This window comes from Dermacentor silvarum, chromosome 6 (genome assembly GCF_013339745.2).
Source record: "Dermacentor silvarum isolate Dsil-2018 chromosome 6, BIME_Dsil_1.4, whole genome shotgun sequence".
Taxonomy (NCBI): Eukaryota; Metazoa; Arthropoda; class Arachnida; order Ixodida; family Ixodidae; genus Dermacentor; species Dermacentor silvarum.
The window spans coordinates 70,077,082-70,095,234 of record NC_051159.1 but is presented as its reverse complement, the minus strand read 5'-3'; the positions used below and the strand labels follow the sequence as shown (position 1 = coordinate 70,095,234).

Below are 18,153 nucleotides of genomic sequence, written 5' to 3'. Positions count from 1 at the left end.
GTGGTCACGTCACTGTGCCACAGGGAAATTCTCTGTGCCGTGTGAGAGGCAGATCTCGCCGGCGGCCGGCGGTCCGTGAACTACAGACCGCCAGCTGCAGTTCGCCCCGATGCTCACGTGCGCCTACTGGGGCGCCCGGGTGCAACCATGATTTGATGAAATGGCTCATTGGGGCACCCCGATGCGCACCGGTGCGATTTGCCGAATTTGCCATTATTTTCGTGGACTGGATGTGACAGGCCAGTGTTGCTGCGGAGCGGGCGGTGGGGGGGGGGGGGGGGGGGCGGAAATTGGAAATTAGCAGTGCAGTTAGGGGGGGCTCTTGCACGGGTGGGGGCGCTTGCTCGGAATTTTACGGTAAGTGATCATGGATGGTAACGATGCAGTTTTTTAGGCAGGCAGCCGATGCTCGTGCAGAGTGAAAACGAAACTACTGTCTGCCACAACCGCAGCGGTAGAAACCGCGACCACTATCGACATGATCACGGATGGAGACTACGCAATTATGAAAGCACGCGGCCAACGTGGTATTATGAGTGGCAGTAAACTCATGTATAAAGGCTTTAAAGGTACTAATAGGCACAAAGTGTTCCAGCGTTGCTGTCATTCACGTACGATTGCCGCTGATGACTACACCGATGCGGACTCTGCTGCTTCGTTTCGGCTGGACGCTACTGCCATTTTTGCTCTTTTGCGTCGCACATTAGCAGCGCTCCTCGCTCGCCGAGCTCTGAAAGTTGTCTGAATTAACTGATGTGCGGCCAAATACGTCCGAATTAATGAGAGTTTGATTGCATGGAATAATGCATACGCCTGCCGGTACTTGAAGACGAGTCCAAATTATCCGATTTTCTGAATCAACGAGGGTCGAATTAACGAGGTTTTACTCTACCACCAAACTAGCAGAGCGACATGTTTCTCCGACTCGTCGTAGAAATATGTTGCACGCTACGCTAAACTGTAGGACGTGACGTTAAACATGGGGACGTTACGCGAACAGGCACAGAAATGTCACTCCTGAAAATTTTTTGTCTTAGAACCTTGGTTCATATTGGTTTAATGTTTAACTTTTGCTTTTTTGTTCCAGTTTTAATCATTATGACTCGCCAATAATCGTATGTTTAACCCTTGATGGTACAAAAAAGCTTGTCAAAAGGACAGGATATTTTTTTCTTTTGCAGCATCCAAATGATTCTCACGATTATATAAAGCAAAAGAACATGCAAAAAATTTGTCGAAAAGGTAAATTTTACGAGGAAGAAGGCTTTTTTTTTTTTTTTCATTTTAACAAAGATAGGCTTCGCTGCAGACAAGTTCGTGTATGGTACCAGCATCAAGTGCGAACAATTTTGATGATCGTATGCAGCAAAACCATGCAAAAGATTTCTGTCAGAAAGGTGAAGTCTACTAAGAAAAGTTTTATACTAACGAAGGGGGGCTTCACTGCACACAAGTAAGTGTGTGCTCCCAACTTTACTGTTCAACAGCTCCTTGCGCCATGTGATGTTATTTATAACAAGCACAAAATGAAGCACGGCATCTGGAAGAAGTGCGGAGCGAAACAGAGGGGGTGCTGGAGAGGTGGTCTTGTCGTTCGTCCTTTTGGCAAGATTGCGTTTTATGAGCTGAACTTCCATCTTTAAAGGGTTAATTTTCTCAGTAAGCTGCTTCCAAACTGGCAACACAAAGTCCTTGAAACTTTAAGAACTACACATCATAAAATAAAAGTAGATGCACTTTGATTTCAGTGGATAAAAAACATCATCAATGAATATGCTCCCTGATGGAAATTTTGAGCGCAGCTGTTTAGATGTTTTGAATTCGTGATATATTGCGGCAAAGAATTTGATTCTGAATGACTGGGTCCTCTCGATGGCGGCGCTGAGCCCCTGCTAATGCAGCTCATTTTGCAGCAGTGGCAGACAAAGCATTTCCAATGGTTGCATCGCTCATTGTTCAGAAAGAAACCGTGAACATGGGAACGTGTGGCTCGTGCGGGGCGCATTCTGTAGCGGTGGCATAGCAGGCGAAGTAGCGCATGCACACCGAGTCCAAAGCCCACCTCAGCGCTCACCTTTTCGCCACACTCTCCTCCTCTGCTTTCCTCCTCCCCCGGTGCTCTGCATTCGCTTTCATCCTTCGCTGTCCTCGTTCGCTCGGTTACACCGAGGGACGCCTACGCTTCATGCAGGCACGGGTGCATAAGAGCTGCGCTCTAAAAAGCTGAAGTAAAAGTTCGACCGAGCAGTTTTAAGAGATGTCTCGTATTTTCAGTACGTTACAACTTGTATAGTATTAACTAGAACAACACCACAGCGAGGAAGACAGTACAAGCGCAACATTTATTGTTGTGCTGTCCTCGTTAGCGCAACACAAATGGTAAAGTAATTTAAGTAAATTGCAAATCTATTTGCAGCAAAGAAGAGGATAAAGACACCGTATGCATGAGCATTTATTTAGCACTTGCATCGCCTGGGTTCACAGTAAGCTTTGCTTATTATTTTCCAGCTCCCAACCGCCCTGGGCCACTGAAAATTCTCGACTCTACAGCCGACCCTGAAACGGGAAGCACGATCAGCCTCATAATTGTGCAGGTAAAATTGCTTAATTTGCAATGTCGTGCCGCGCATCTTGGATCAGTTAAGCCTGGGTAGATAAACAGATGCGATTAGTAATTGTTGAGGAACGTGCCAATATACACAGCAACACAGGCATAGAAGCCTGTGCCAGCTATAAAACTGCTGGCATTGATAAGCCTGCTGGTGGTGGTGTGTACCATTGGTGTGATTCACTGAAATAGGACACAACTAATGAAGATGAAGCTGAACTTAATGTAAGGACAGCAGCTTGAGAAAATGAAACTGTCAGGAAATATGTGCTGAAGTATTGCATTGAGGAGACGTTTCACAGTGGATTTTGTTTAGTACTGCATCAGATCAGTACGTGCCTGTTTAATTGTGAAAAATTAAGCATCCTCTGCAAAGATGTTTGACAAAAACAGTTTTTTTTTTCTCTGTGAATGAAGTGGTCATGGTGTCTGTAGCTGCTGCATGTAATACACGCTGTGCCGATGTGCCAGATGCCTCGACCATTTGTATGGGTCTGTATGCGCTGTTCACATAGACAAAATTGTCTACATGCATCATACTTGATCTGCTAAGATAGATCTGTTTTTTTTTGTAAGTGGCTACAGCTTATAGTAAAATACCATATTTACTCACATAATGAACGCACCCCCCACTTTTCCAAACAAGAAGTGTGTTTTTTTTTCTTTTGCTCGCATAATGATTGCACCCTGAACTTGCCGCCTTGAAGTAGGAGAGAGACGGTGCGATTCGGCATCTGATATGGCGTCCGGCGTGTACGATTGTGTCGGACGCCATGTCGAACGCTGAATTGGATGCTGAATCTGTCGGGATATGGGGGGATGCCAACGGCCCTCTGCCTCGACACACCGATCCCCGCGGTTGGCGCATGCCTGCGCATCAACCTGCGGTCCGGTACAAGCTCGAGGAACCAATAGACGACAACCACGTGTACACTCGGAAAGCATTTATTACGACTGCAACTCACACTTCGAGCAGGCCAGCTAGCTATAGTTGACATCGCTGAGGGTTCCCTCGAAGAGAATAATACACTAGGTAAAGAAGGGCTTCCGACTTACCTACTGGGGGAATACGGGCGGCCGCGGCAATTGCCGCGGCAAGAATGCGGTTGACTAACCACGTGCGGGAATACGGGAGCGACGGCGGAGACTTCCACCGTCGCCGCTTGCTGGAGACCAAAGAGACCCGGGTGATATCAGCGGGATCTCACGTGACCCACCCGGTGGCGCTGATAGCGCTTGCGATTCCCGCGAAGGAAAGTTTCCCCTCTCCCAACTCTCCCTGGCGCGCATGCGCCTGACGCGACGTTCGCTGCCCGTGCGGCGGTTATGGTACCCGAGGATTCCCACATCCCTCCACCCTTAAATATTGCCCTACAGCGGAGAAATCGCTGGAACGACGGCATTGACAGAGTATCCGGGCAGATGCGATGGTAAACTCCCGCAGGAATGTCTGAATCCACTGAAGTGATTTCAACATTGAGAAGTTTAATTTTATTGACAGTAAAAATGGGTTGCGTGTGCAGGTATGTGCATCTGCTTCTTTTCTTTCCCATCTTTGCAGACGAACAAAAAGCACCCAGATTTTGACACGGTGAGGGGCTCTGTGCTACAGAAGGTGACCCTGGACATCTCCGAACTGATGCTGATTATGCATGAAGAATCCATCTGTGCCCTGGTGACATTGTACACTCACTTGAACGACCAGCTTGGCAGCATGGACAAGGAGCCCAAGGTTTCAGAGACCCAAATTCAAGCCACCGCTGCAGCGAAACCACTCGGCAGCAAGCATCCTTCTTCACGTAGGGGCTAAAGTTCATTTTAAAGGGTGATAATACGGGGGACTCATCTTGGGGGTGAAGGGAGATACGCCACGTTGATTCACACAATAGACAGAATTGCTGATTAATTCAATAGACAGTGTGTGACAAAGCTCAGCAGCACCAAGTCCTTCCGCAGGCAGGTAGTTAGTGGGGCCCTTTTGTGCGTCGTAATTTGGCGTTGGGGAGCTGGAATTAGTCTTCACTGAATCATTGATTTGGCCCGTCTTGTGAATCTACCTTTAGGAAAAGCTCCCGTGATGGGCCAACATAGCAGCATTTTTTAAGATCTAGAAGTTTGATATGGCATGTACGGGCAACTTGCCTCAATTTCTGAATTACACTGAGGCACCTAGAACTTACAGTAAAAAGTACTTCGGCAAATTATTGTTCTTTACTACATCTCGGCCGTTATCTAATGTCCAGCACGACTGACGCCATGACCTCAAAGGAAGCATCTATTTCAGAAAGCCTGTTTTCTATGATATAGGGCAAATAAGGCATGTGGACTTTTTATACAGTAGAATCTCGTTAATTGAAACTGTAAGGGGACCTTAAGTTTATTCGCACGAACGGGAGTTCAAGCTAAGGAGAGCCACTTTAAATATAGTACCCCATCAGTTGTGTGGTATCGTGTCGTACAGCACGCAAAACATAGGTGAGGGCAAGGTAACATGATCAAACTCTATTTGGGGCTCCTATCTGCTCCTGTTAAGCCAGATGGGAAAGGGGGGTGCACGCTGCTCTGCTTGCATCCTGTTCCGTCTCAGCTATTCGCGCATCGTAATTTTTACAGCATGCGACATTACGACAGTTAGTGACACATCAAGCCCCTCTGCCTTTGGCTCAGGTTTGTGCAAAAAGCGGTGCATGGGAGTTAGAGATTTTGTTCAAGATAACAGTTACATGGTTCTTGAAGTTCGAATTCAGGGAAGTCTCGCTCTGTTCAAGTAGATAGGACTTTGCCAGGACCAACAGTATCCGTCAATTCGAATTGAGATTTCAAATGTTCGGGATTTCACTGCATAAGGTTATTTTGGGTTTGCCTATTGTGTAAAGTTATTCATGTACAGAACTGCATTTTCAGAGTGTTGTTGCGATGCTATGCATCCGCCGGTCGCTTACAGTTTCAAGACAAGTGCACAGTAGCAAGTCAAGGTTGTGTTTATCTTCTGTAGTCATGCTACCTGTAATGAAGGCAATATACTTCTCATTAAGAATTGGTTTCACATTAACACTTTCAGGCACCAGACGATCAACTAATGTGGTTGTGAGCATGGATTTGTTTGCTTCGTTGACTGGTTTTGCCCTGGAGATCTGCAACAAGAACAGGACCATCTGTGACATTCTAGTGCGAGGTGAGTGTTACAGTGTATATAGTAGGGTGCTATGTGCACCCTGTCAGAGAGTGAGGGACACACTGTTGCTTGTGGCTTAAACAAACACACACATTGCATGAGAATGATGGATGGACAGGCATAAAACAGGTGCTACTTGCAGTTCAGTTTATAGAAAGCAGATGTACCTTGTCTCCTTTCAGTGAACTAGAGTTGGGAGTAGTGTCTGTCCTTTGTCTATGTCTGGCACCCTTGTGCAAAGTGTGCACTTGTTTAAACCTGCAAGTATGAACTAGCTACTCGGTGGCACTCACTGTTGCTGCCAGCATGGTATTGGCTTTTCAATGTAACCGTACGTTGGTACAATGAAGTCGCATCCTACACAAAAATAGCTTTTGTTTTAAAAGTGTACACCCTGACATGAAAAAAAAAAAAAGGACCAGTTGCGGCATCACGGTGCGCAAAAGAAGCGCAACCGTGATGCCTCTGACATGCCAGTAAAAATTTGTTGGTAATTTTGATAACTTGCTGGTAGCTTGCCGTGCTGGTAAGCAGCACTCAAATGATGCTAAGCTATAAATGCAGTTTGCACCATCTGCATCAGTGTGACTGTGCAACTGGTGTCAGCGTGAACACGTTGACTTAACGTGGCTGCAAGTCAGCCAAGCTAAGCTGCTGGCCAACTCATGCACGTTCATCTAGAATATACCGTTTCTAGTTGCTCTTGCTTAGTGTTTGAAATTTTGCTACCGGAACAACTATTTTGAACTGGGAGTTAACAAATGCTCGCTTTGCTGTGTAACCGATATTGCCTCAAATCTTGCATTTTTTAAATCTAATTATAATAATAGAAAGCTCACTGAAATAAAGCATGACCTACAAAATTTTAGATTTCCTTTATTACAATCAAAAGTTTGGTATAACCGTGTTTGTTATATTGAAGTTTGCTGCGGTTAAAAGTATTTTATTAAGAAAGCTCTTCTTGTGTTCTAGGCATGGAGTTTGGTATGACGTGGTATCCGACTAAGCTCGTGACAAGGCTAAACCTCAAGACGGTTGGCATTGGTGACCCAACACCTGGAACCCTTCATAAGAACGTAAGGGAATCGATTTTGCGTTTCGTGAATGCTCAACTACAAGCAATAAAGAACCTGGAAAAGGACCTGGGCATGACAGTCGAAGGCTTGGACTGAGAAGCACCACTGCAGAGGGGTGCAAGACGAAATAAAAGAGGGTCCTTCTTCTTGGTCTTCCTGTCGTCACTGTGTTGTTTAGCTCCTTTCTTTCGTATCCCATTCTGTTATTGCCCTGGAACAGTATTATTGGTCGATCAATTTCTGGGATTTCGAGATTTTGAACCTCTCAACATCAGAGGTGTTGGTGGTCTACAGGTGACAGCGTTCTTCGCACAATGCAAAGCACACTGTGTTGAAACAGTGCCAGAAATGCCGGCTGCCTGTGTGCACCAACACTTTTCAGTGCAGAGTCACGCAAATCCTCATAAAAGTGATTGTGTTCAAGAAAGTGGTCAACCAAAAATATGGCCTCTGGGTCTCGGCGTGAAGTTTAACCAGCTATCCCTAATCTAGATGTTGCTGCATTTAGCTCTTTTTTTATTTATGCTGAGCACTGTTCTGTTTGTCTCAGAACTTCAGAAATCTCATTGTTATTGCATTCCTCTTAATTGTGTTCTATCTAAGTGTTTTTTCGTGCTCTTGTATGCGTATTGTTTTCTTGCATAATTACCTGAAAACCGTACAAGAATGATAGCTGTAGTGGGGAAGAGGGTCAGCTAATAAATGTATGTTGCTTGATACGACGAGTTTACCACTAGCATATTTTGGGCAGTTGTCCAATAAAGTTCTATCACACCTGCAGGCAATCTTAAAAGAAAAGCTGCACTTAACATTGATGTTCCCCATGTTTAGCAGCAGCATATATTCTCTATTCTCCTGTGCAGGATACATGTTATGTATACCATATGTATAAATTGATTTTAGTCGGGACCATGTCTCATCTGTCCAGGAGTGCAGTGAATTGATACAATCTGATTCCATCCCCTTTCTACTCATGAGCATGTGCACAGAATATTGTTTGGTTGTGACCATGTTGTGTGTCAAGGAGTAGAATTAATGCATATGGTCCAATTCCACCTAAGTCCATTACTCCATGAAAGTATGGAACTTCGAACTTGTGCCCAGTCGCATACCATGAAACCCCACTGTATTAAATATGATGTGGAATGTATTTTTTTAGTGGTCCATCTGTTTTTGTGTCACTTTTACATGAAGACATTCTTTTCAATCACAGATAACACTAGGTAACTATAATTGTTGAAAAAGTAAGTGTTCATGTTTCTGGTTTACTAACCTTTTTTTTTTTCTTAGTTTGTTTAACTTGTAATACAGTGGCTTGGTTTGTTGAAGCACGACTTGGGTGTTCAGGTACATTGTTTCCTGGTATGGTTCATTATGACTCTGAGCAAACATTCAACATGATAACCTGCATGGGATTGATTGTTTTTATTGCAGATACTTGCTGTGCCTGGAGATGAAGTCATTGCTTTTGAAATAACGACTTATGAGGAATGTGGAGCCCTGGGCTATGTGGAAATGGATCGAGTGGACATCAACATCAAAGCGAGGCTGGGCCGGCTCCATTTTGTGTTGCTGTACCGTTTCTACTTGGACATCTATGTAAGTATCCGAGACCAGTCCAATAGACCGCTACTATCAGTAGCAAGTGTGCCAAGTACTAATAGTTATGGGCTGTTCATTGTCACGATGTAAATGTTATGAATTGAAGGCTTAAAATTGGTGTTAACTGGAGCACAGGCCTAATGCCGTTTTAGTTTCACATGTGTGAGACTTAGTAGATGCGACAATGAGGACATTCGTGTGTGCTGCACACAGGGTTGACCATTTTCCAGCTAAGATTAAAAAGTGGAATTGTGCAGGTCATGTAATGTATAGGGAAGTGCACTTTTATTAGAGTAGCAGAATAAATGTAAGGGAAGAAAATACGGTCAAGGACAGCAAAGGATTAGGTGCAGCGATAGATTTAGGAAATCTACAGGTGTAGACTTAGTAAGGTTGATGTAGGAAAGGGTAATGAAAGCTTAGAACTACAGAACTCGGCAAAGTTTGTGTTGTCCTCATTCTTATGTTTGTGTTTTGCATGCCTGTCTTTCTGCGTCATGAGTAATAGGAGATTTCTTTGAGCAGCCTTCATCTGGCAGTTAAGTTACTATCTGTGTGACGATGGTAATAATTTATTGAGGGGTCATGCATAAGTACATCAGAAGGGGGGAAGTGATGCCCTTACAAGAAAGCTTGCAAGGTTACCCAAACCCATAAAGTTTTAAACTCTTTTTTTTTTTTTTCTAGGTAAATCCAGTCTTTGTAGGGTGGTTTGCTTGTCAAGTTTGTGCATTGTAAGGTTAAGATGGTCCCAGCAGAAAAAAAGCAAGTCTTTTTCTGAACATGCATGGGAGCATTCTGTGGGATTGCTTTTCACTATAAAAACTTAGTTGTAAGTCCAGCTTTGTCCCGTCTTCTTGCTTTTAGTTGTGCTCACATTCTTCCATCTACTGGAACCATCTTAACCTTACTTCCAGTCTGTGTCGTAGCTGCAGCGTCATTTGTTTGATGATTCCTGGTGGGCTCTTTAACCAAGAATCGTCACCAGGCTTTGTCAGATGCACTATACAGACCGCCTTTTCCGCTTCTTGCAGAACTTTATAAACAGGTTCCAGGCTGCCAAAGCGAAGATAATGGAGGCCACGGCCAGCATGGCCGAGGCTGCACGTGCCACCGTGGAGTCTGCCTACAAGCAAGCGTACAAGATGGCCATGGACATCCGCATCGAGGCACCCATCATCTGCCTGCCGCAGAACTGCAAGTCACGCAACATTTTGGTCATGGACTTTGGAGTGCTGCATGTGCACAACAAGTTCAAGCTGGACGAGAATAGCACGCCTGAATCGCCCTGCCTTCTGGAGGAGATGGTGGTGGCATTCGACAACCTCAAGCTCTCGCGGTGAGTGAGTGCTCTGTGTTAAAGGGACACTAAAGGCAAATAAAAAGTAAAGCTAAAGTGATAGAGTAATGCTCTAGAACGTCTAAGGCGTCAATATAATTGCGAACAGAGATTTAGTAATCGAGAAATGGAGGTAAATGCAGGACACGATGAGAGACTCTCCAGGGACATTCAGGTACTTACCCGATGACGAAGGCACTCCTCAAAAAAATTATGTCGCTAGTACTCAACCACTCGGATTAAAAGCATCATTTCGTTGGATTTTAAGATGGAAGAAAATGCTACTTTTCTACTTCTATTAGATTCTTAGAAAAAATAACTTTTTTGGCGTTGCCCTTGATAATGACATGGGTGGTGTAAAGGCTTCGTTTTCGCTCGACTCTGCCCTTCTGCGCCGCCCGCTTTCGAGTTTCAGTAGTTCCGTTATCGCGTAGTGCTGTGCTGGTGTTACTGGCTCGCTAAACTAGCACTTCAAGTTGCAAGCAGCAGAGAATGCCGCGTCCCTGTGATGTCGTGGGATGCCCAAACGGTCCGCATGACGGCACGTTGAAACGGTGGTCTGCTTGCAGATGGTGACCAGACGGTGACTTTTGCAGACGGTGACCGCAAAAAAGCTGTATTTTACTCACTGGCGGCATGATGTCACCACTCCTCGGGAGGGAGGGCGGGCGATTTGAATGGCGCTAGAGGTACACAGATGCTTTAGACGCAATTTTCTCATAAAATAAGTATTTTCTTAGCACGAAACAACCGTTTCGAGGTTTCTGTGATCGTATTTTAACATTCCACGTTGAATCAATATTTGCCTTTAGTGTCCCTTTAAAGGGACATGAAAGAGAAAAAATAACTTGAGCTGTGTTAGTAAATGGCCCTTCTGTATTATCAAGAAACCTGCTCCAATCATGAGAAAATGCTTGGCAAGCCAGAAAATAGGCGACAACCAAAGTCAGGTGGCAGCTCCACCTTGAAGTTCCCGCAATAACTTGCTGTGGACGTCATGGACTTTTACGGTACCTGCTCCGGCCTAGTTTAATTTGTTAGTGATACAGATAGACTACATTATCTTCTAAAAGGAGCCAACAACCGACTTTAGCCACGATGGCCCTAATACGCAAAGATATTTTGAAATCGTTGACATCGCACTGACATGCCAACGCTGGGGTTTCAATGCGAAATTTAAAAAATGAAATCGTGAAGATTCCACCTACTGGGGGAATCGAAGTTATGCGGAGCATTTTGCAGGTAGCTGGCTATGGGCATCAACCCTGCGATGGCGCGCCTTGACCAGCTCTTTGACTGTCTTGATGACTACACCCAGGCGCTCATTGCAGAGCTTGGACATGTTGAGGGTCAGAAAGAATGTGGGCTTGCCTAGCTGCTCTATCACTGTGAACACGTTCCCCTTCCTCTGCGCCAAGTAATACCCCAGTAGTATGCCATCCTCGAGCGGCTCAACTAAACCTATGAGGTACGCTATGTCAGAGTTGATGCATTTCTCAGTGGAGCTGCACTCTTCCAAGAGCTGCTTTGTGAGCGTCAGGAGCCAGTTGGCATGCACGGGGTGGGAAACTTGCTTTTGAATCGCTGTTCGTGCGGAGGCAACCACCATCCGGTGTTCCGCAGCTGAAATACCCGGATCTTCTTACGCATGCCAGCTGGCTTGGTGTAGGTAGTATGCGAGAATCAGAGGCGAGAGTTGAATGACGTAGCTTGAATGACAATGATGCCACGACGACGCCTGCAATGCAAGCATGAGCACATACCCAGCAGCTCAACTTGGTAGGCACCACCAGCCTCGCCCGCATAGGATGGTCAGCTAGAATGGACAAACGGACTGCAAGGGCCTGAACTTCGCAAAGAATGTTTTTTGCATTAAAACTTGAATAATCAACCTCTCACTGCGAGACTAGCAAAAGTAGAGTTTCGAAAGTATACTTTATCAGTCTAAACGGATTTTGTTTGTCCCCAGACGGATGGGGCTGCCAGTGACTGAATTTTTTGTGGATCACTAGACATTACGGGATCTTCTCAGTGATTTTAATGATGCATGGCGTAGGATTACCAGTACTGGCTAAATTAAAATAAATTTCAGATAAAAAAAAGGGAAATTTAAAGGGCCACCATTATCTGTGTCAGGACTTGCCTTGCTTGACTTTTGGAATGACTGTCTTTATACCTTGTTGCCGTAATTATAGCAACAGGGTAACCAGCCAACCAACCGTGTGCATTGCTTGATTCTAGGCAGCACAGCTGCTTCTCTGCTGTTTTATGGTAGCACCAAATTTGGCTCAGTGGTTATTTATAATAGTGTGTGTAGTTAGTACAGTAAAAGCTCCATGATACGAATCTTACGGGGTTACGAAAAATATTCGTATTAGCCGAAATTCGTATCATCGAAACACAATTAAAACTGTCGAATCTCGATAATTCGAACTCGAAGGGGCCCGAAAATTTGTTCGAATTAAAAGGACGTATTTTTGAAGTATTCGTGCACCATAGCACGATGCACGAACGGTGCGAGTCGTGAAATATCGCGGCGCGCAAGCGCATAGCAAGCGCGGGCCACGAAACTGCCCACACCGGCTAACGATCGCTTCCCGATAACGACAGAAAACGAAGCTTCAGGGAGCGAGCGGGCGGCGCCGGCACACGAGTGCGCGCGGAGACCGTCGAAGGTGAGGGAGGAGGGCGGCAGGGAGGCGGATTTGGCCGCGTCAACTCCGCCGCTTCGGTGGCTCCCCTCGCCCTCCCTCTCAACTCCCTCGTAGCTCTCTCACCTTCGACTCCGTGCGCACATCTCCGTGCACGCCCGCCGCCGTGCTGGCGCCAGCTTATTTTAGCCGCCCCCTGAAGTTTCGTTTTCTGCCGTTATCGGGAAGCGAGCGTTTGCGGGCGTGGCAGTTTTCGTTGGCCCGACTGTGCCTCCGCCGCTGCTTCCCTCTGCGCTGCTGCCGCAGCGTGCAAGGTCAACATGTGACTAGAAAATAGAGGAGAAGGGTTCACTGCCATTTTATTCGCGTGGCTGAGACCTCATTCACACAGCCGTCGAACGCTCCGTCACGTCACCGTCACGGCATCCGTTTTCATCAGGGGAGAGGGTTTCCGAGAGGGTTTCCGTCACCGTGCTGGCGACGGAAACGTAGCGCACCGCTCTGCGTCGCCGGCGAGCCGTTTTTGAGGGGAAAACGACTTGTAAACCCTCTCCCCTGACGAAAACGGATGCCGTGACGGTGACGTGACGGAGCGTTTGACGGCTGTGTGAATGAGGCCTGAGACGTCGGCACTAGTGTGTGCTAGAATACGGTTGTCTAGAACACTCTAGTCGGCACGTACACGCTTGTTAGTAGTAGTAGAGGTTCGGGGTGGGAAAAGATGCATATTTCTGCAGCCCTTATAGGGAGCACGGCTTGTTCCGGCGCGATGCAGAAACGGCGACCTTGCAATTTGAGAGAGGGGGAAATTTCCGCCGCGGGTTCTTTTTTTTCCCCGTTCCTTCGCGCGCGGCATTGAGGGGTCTCTCCTGAGCTTTTGCTCTATGGCGGTGTCGGAGCAATGCCGGTCGGAGTCGCCGCCGCGTTATTTGGCGCGCTGCTAAGAGCATTGTCGGTACGGGGTATGTTCGAAATAAGCGTATTAGAATTAACGAGATTCGACTGTAGCTAAATTAAAGAGTCAGAGGTGAACTCACTCAGGCACATGTACGCAAAAAGCATTTATTTCTTGAAGGCCACCGCTTCAAACTCTTTGCGCCCCGTCGCGGAGTCCGCGCTGTCCGGCGCCGCGCCTCCGCACCAAAAGAGAAGGAGAGAAAGCGCGTGACTGCGCGCTGTTCTCTTTCGCGGCCGTCGGTGGGGCGGCGTTTATTCGTATCAACCGACGCAGGCTGAAAATCGATTCGTAACAACCGTTCTCTAGCACGTTGCAAGGTAATGGGGCTCGGCCGGGACCACAGAAAAATTCGTATCATCCGGTATTAGCCGTGATCGTATCATCGAGCTTTTACTGTATATACTATACATTAGACTTCTGTTCAACGCGGGTAATTCAATTTTTTTCAGTTAAGTTGATCTCGACCGAAGGTCCCAGTCATCCCCCATACAATTTTTGGGCACAAACTTTCATTATTTCAATCCTGAAATTGGCCTTTGTTGCATAATTCAAACTTTACTGGTCAGAACACATTCCCATAAGCCCCAATATTGACTCCAATAGTGACCCTAATTGTGACCCCAGTAGTGGCAGCATCTGGCTTGGTGGTGCTTAGGGGACAATGAATGCATTAAAGGCACATAAACTCCTGCTAAAGATGGCAATATTCAACCTGTCTTCGCAGATTATATAGTGAATACAGCAGTTCAGTGAATCATTACCGTTTTTACACGATTTGAATGTGTAACTTTTTCCTAAGGGGTCAGTGAATTGCCTTTGTATTACAGTCACATACGAAACTGAAATTATATTTGAGGCTTTAGTAAGGCCTACCATCGGAGGCAGCATTATCACCACAAGGAGCCAGCAAACAGGTTTTTACGTAAAAGAGAGATGACAGCATGCTGCTTCCAGGCTTTAATTACAAAGGCTCATGCAAAAGAAACATTATTCTATATGCTAATGTAGTGGCAACAGAATCTCGTCACATGTTTTCAGCGCTCCGGAGACCTGCATGCTTCCCAGGACGACTGGTGTGAAATGGTCAATCTAGTGTAGGGCACCATTTCATTTGCGATGGTTGCAGAGGCATTTAAGAAATGCGTAACGTCAAGCTCAGTGAACCACATGGTGGACATGCTGTCGAATTGAAGTAAAAACTGTATATATAAAAAAAAAAAATCAGCGGCTCTGACTTTTTCGTTGAAGAGCTAAAGGCTGGCATTCCAGGAGCCAACAGCGCTTGGTCCATTGATGTGGAATATCTGTTCTATTTGGTGCCTCACAATGAACTTTTTGGTGCTGTTAGGGAACTCATTGACTTTGCAGGTGCCATCGATTTCCAGAACTCTTGTGGTGTGTCTTTAGATACCTTTGTAGAGCTGCTGAGTTTTTACTTCAATTTGATAGTTGTGTCCTTTGCTGATAAATTGTATGTCCAGAAGAAAGACATATGCATTGGATCCAGTGTCTCACCAGGGCTTTGTGGAATTTTCCTTGCTAGTTTTGACCATGCACTAAAGCTTAAGCTGACTCATCCTTCCATTTCGAGAATCTTTAGATACGTTGGCGATTTTTTTTTAATCGTACTAAAACTTTCACGGGATGACGACCTTGCAGAAGTGGCTCTTGTGAGTTTGTCAGTCTTTTCCAGTTGCTCAAGCCAGCTGAAATTTACTCACGAGCTTATGCACAACGGGTCAATCCAATTTTAAGATTTAAAGTTAGACCTGCCATGGTTGCTTAGTGGCTATGGTGTTGGGCTTTGCTAAGCATGAGGTCGCGGGATCGAATCCCGGCCACAGCGGCCGCATTTCGATGGGGTCGAAATGCAAAAACACCCGTGTACTTAGATTTAGCTGCACGTTACAGATTCCCAGGTGGTCAAAATTATTCCGTAGTCCCCCACTATGGCATGCCTCATAATCATATCGTGGTTTTGGCACATAAAACCCCATAATTTAATTTAGATTTAAAGTTAGGTTTTCCTTCCGCTGACCATGCTTGCTGGGCGTTTGAGCTCAGGTTGAAAAAAGCATTGCTGCCTTTCTATCCATGCCATTCAAAGCTTATAAAAACGGGGTATAGCTTCATCATGTTTCAGCAACACTTTTAAAATCATGTCACCGCAAGCAGGTTTCCAGTTTTCAACTTCAAGTGGGGCGTCTGGAAAAGGCGGGCTTTCGAAGCTCTCTTTTGCTTTCAGTTGCCAAATCGCTGCTTATTAAGCTTTGGAAAAAGGACAAGGAACCATCAATTTCTAATGAACAGGCTAGTAGGAAGAATTTCGCAGTACTTCCCTACACACATAAGGTTTCAGATAATCTTAAGATTTCTGGTAAATATGGGGTTGATGTCCTTTCAGCACCTTGTAAACTTTAGAACTTGTGCAGCATGGTGGCAAGGGGAACCACAAGCTCGGCCTGCTGTGAAATGAAGCATACAAATCCGCGTGTATACAAATCATACGAATCCGCATACAAATCCGCGTGACCAAGCACTGCACTGTGTCATATATAGGATTCTACTTAAGTGCGGCAGATGTTATATTGGACAAGCCAGCAGGTGCATCAACATTCGCTTGAGTGAGCATGACTTTTCCCTGGGGGCTGCTGGAGGGTCGAACTTGACTATTCATTGCTGTAACTGCATGGGCTCCTTTCCTATGTTATCAGACACTGAGATTATCTGCAGAAAAAATGGCCAGCTGTGTGTTTTTTGCGGTAACTTTCCAAATCTTCAATACATGCTCATGATATTGCCACCAATTCTATAGAATCAGTGTATAACAGCATCTGAAATTTCGGATGTTGTACAGGTTCTTGCTCATTTTATTGAACATGACTTGTGTGCGTAGTATCAAAAACATAGTGGTCATGAACAAAGTTTGACATTCAGATTGCCTCCCATACAGTCACTTTCATTGACAAGGTGATTTATATGCCTCTGGAGTTCTGTTTGGGCACTGCAAAAGAGATCATTGCTTATTTAGTGTGCCAAGCCATAACTTCTGGTAACCTACTCCACGCTAGTTAGGCATAATAGTTCAGGCAGTGTAGTTGCAACAAAATTTTCCATCATCCAGCATGGTTGACGAGTGGTGAGCTTCTGACTAATGCATTTGTATCAGTAGTCATCATCAGCAGTCATGCCTGAGGTAAAAGTGCAACCCTTGTAGCTTTGACTATCATCGAAGTTCAAGAAGATACAGTATTACTAAGCAAAAGTCTGTAAACAATTTCTTTGATACTGCTGTCATGGTAATTTAGTTTTTTTCTTTGAAAGTTTTTTTTTTTTTAAACTATCAAATTATTTGGACATTTTCACTGCTCCTTCTTTGTCTGAAAAAGTAGCAGGCCTTCAAATTGTTTACAGCACAAAGGCATGTTTGCTTCTGTTAAAAATTTAATTTGGTTTCCATTAGCTTGAACAAATCGCCCGTTGGTAGCCATTTGAGGTCATCTTTACCACCCGCCAAAGTGGCTATAACATTGAGCGCTAGGTTGCAAGCTCAATTTTCAGCCATGCCGGCATTGTTCTGATAAGCATGGAATGCAGAAGCAGTCACGTAAGTTGCTTTGTGTGCATGCTCAAGAACTTGAGGATTCTGCGCTGTACGAGTACCCATGATTGCCAGATCAATGTCACATTTTCTTGTTTATGTAACTTTTGGCCTGTTCCCCCTTTATTGAAGAACATGACTTGCTCTAAGTGTGTTTTATGAAAGTCCTCTCTTTCTTCTTCACAGATTCTGCATGAAAGTTCCACATTCGCAAGATGATGATGAGTATCCCCTGCTCCTTCCGGTGTCATTCAAGTTGCTTGTTATAAGAAACATGAACTTTGAGACCCACCCTGAAGTTCCAGAAATGAAGAATGAGGGTGTGCTACCAAAGATTGAGGTGCGGTCCTCTTTTGCTATATATATATACACACACACAGTCGAACCTCGATTTAACGAAATTCACGATGTGATGAAGTATTTTTATTTCCCCATCTTATTTCTATTGAACTAACGAAACCTCGATATAGCAAAGTTCTCGATATAACAAAGCTTTTCGCTGCAAGTACAACTTCGTTATATTGAGGTTTGACTGTATTTATGTTTTGATTGGAATTCCTTTACTGTTGTCTCAAAAGATGTATGCTGCTCTTGTGTTACCAATCTCTTTGCTGTGATCAACAGTGGCCGAACAAAACCTCAGCCTCCTAATCCTACTAAGCAATTCTTAACCTAAAGGGTGGCTGCCGCGAAACTTTGGACAGATTAAAAAAGCCTAGTTTCAGATAGTGTAGATATCGAGCAGCCTCCGTGCAAATTTTTATTTTTAAATATGAGTGGAGGCATCAAGAAAAGCTAGCAAAAATGGATGTTTTTGATATCATAACTGAACAAAAAAATGCTGTTATTACCACTTGCCGCAAGAGATGTACCGCCCGGAACATGCAGACTAGGTGGCGCCCGCAACCACCTGCGGCACGTTGAAAAATCTCTGAGGCAATGTGCTGGAACTTGCGTCACATCCGCTAACCATTAGCTGCACGTGTTGTCTGCTTCGTCATCATCATTAGCCTATTTTCATGTCCACTGCAGGACGAAGGCTTCTCCCAGCAATCTCCTGTCCAATCCTGTCTTGTGCTAGCTGATTCCAAAATGTTCCTCCAAATTTTCTAATTTTATCACCTAATTACATGTTAAGGACCA

The 18,153-nt window shown here is 45.1% G+C and overlaps 1 protein-coding gene across 3 annotated transcripts in view; it reads left to right on the top strand.

Annotated features, from left to right (window-relative positions):
- Positions 1–18,153, top strand: part of LOC119455562 (intermembrane lipid transfer protein Vps13-like) — a 217,944-nt gene that overhangs the window by 65,911 nt on the left and 133,880 nt on the right. For all 3 annotated transcript variants that reach the window (XR_007467503.1, XM_037716962.2, XM_037716961.2), the window contains exons 25-31: positions 2,509–2,594; positions 4,170–4,407; positions 5,670–5,783; positions 6,756–6,859; positions 8,294–8,458; positions 9,496–9,800; positions 17,197–17,350. Coding sequence is in view for 2 of the 3 variants with exons in the window: in XM_037716962.2 (XP_037572890.1) it covers positions 2,509–2,594; positions 4,170–4,407; positions 5,670–5,783; positions 6,756–6,859; positions 8,294–8,458; positions 9,496–9,800; positions 17,197–17,350 (1,166 nt within the window). In the remaining variant the exon portion in view is untranslated. The remainder of the gene's footprint in view (positions 1–2,508; positions 2,595–4,169; positions 4,408–5,669; positions 5,784–6,755; positions 6,860–8,293; positions 8,459–9,495; positions 9,801–17,196; positions 17,351–18,153) is intronic.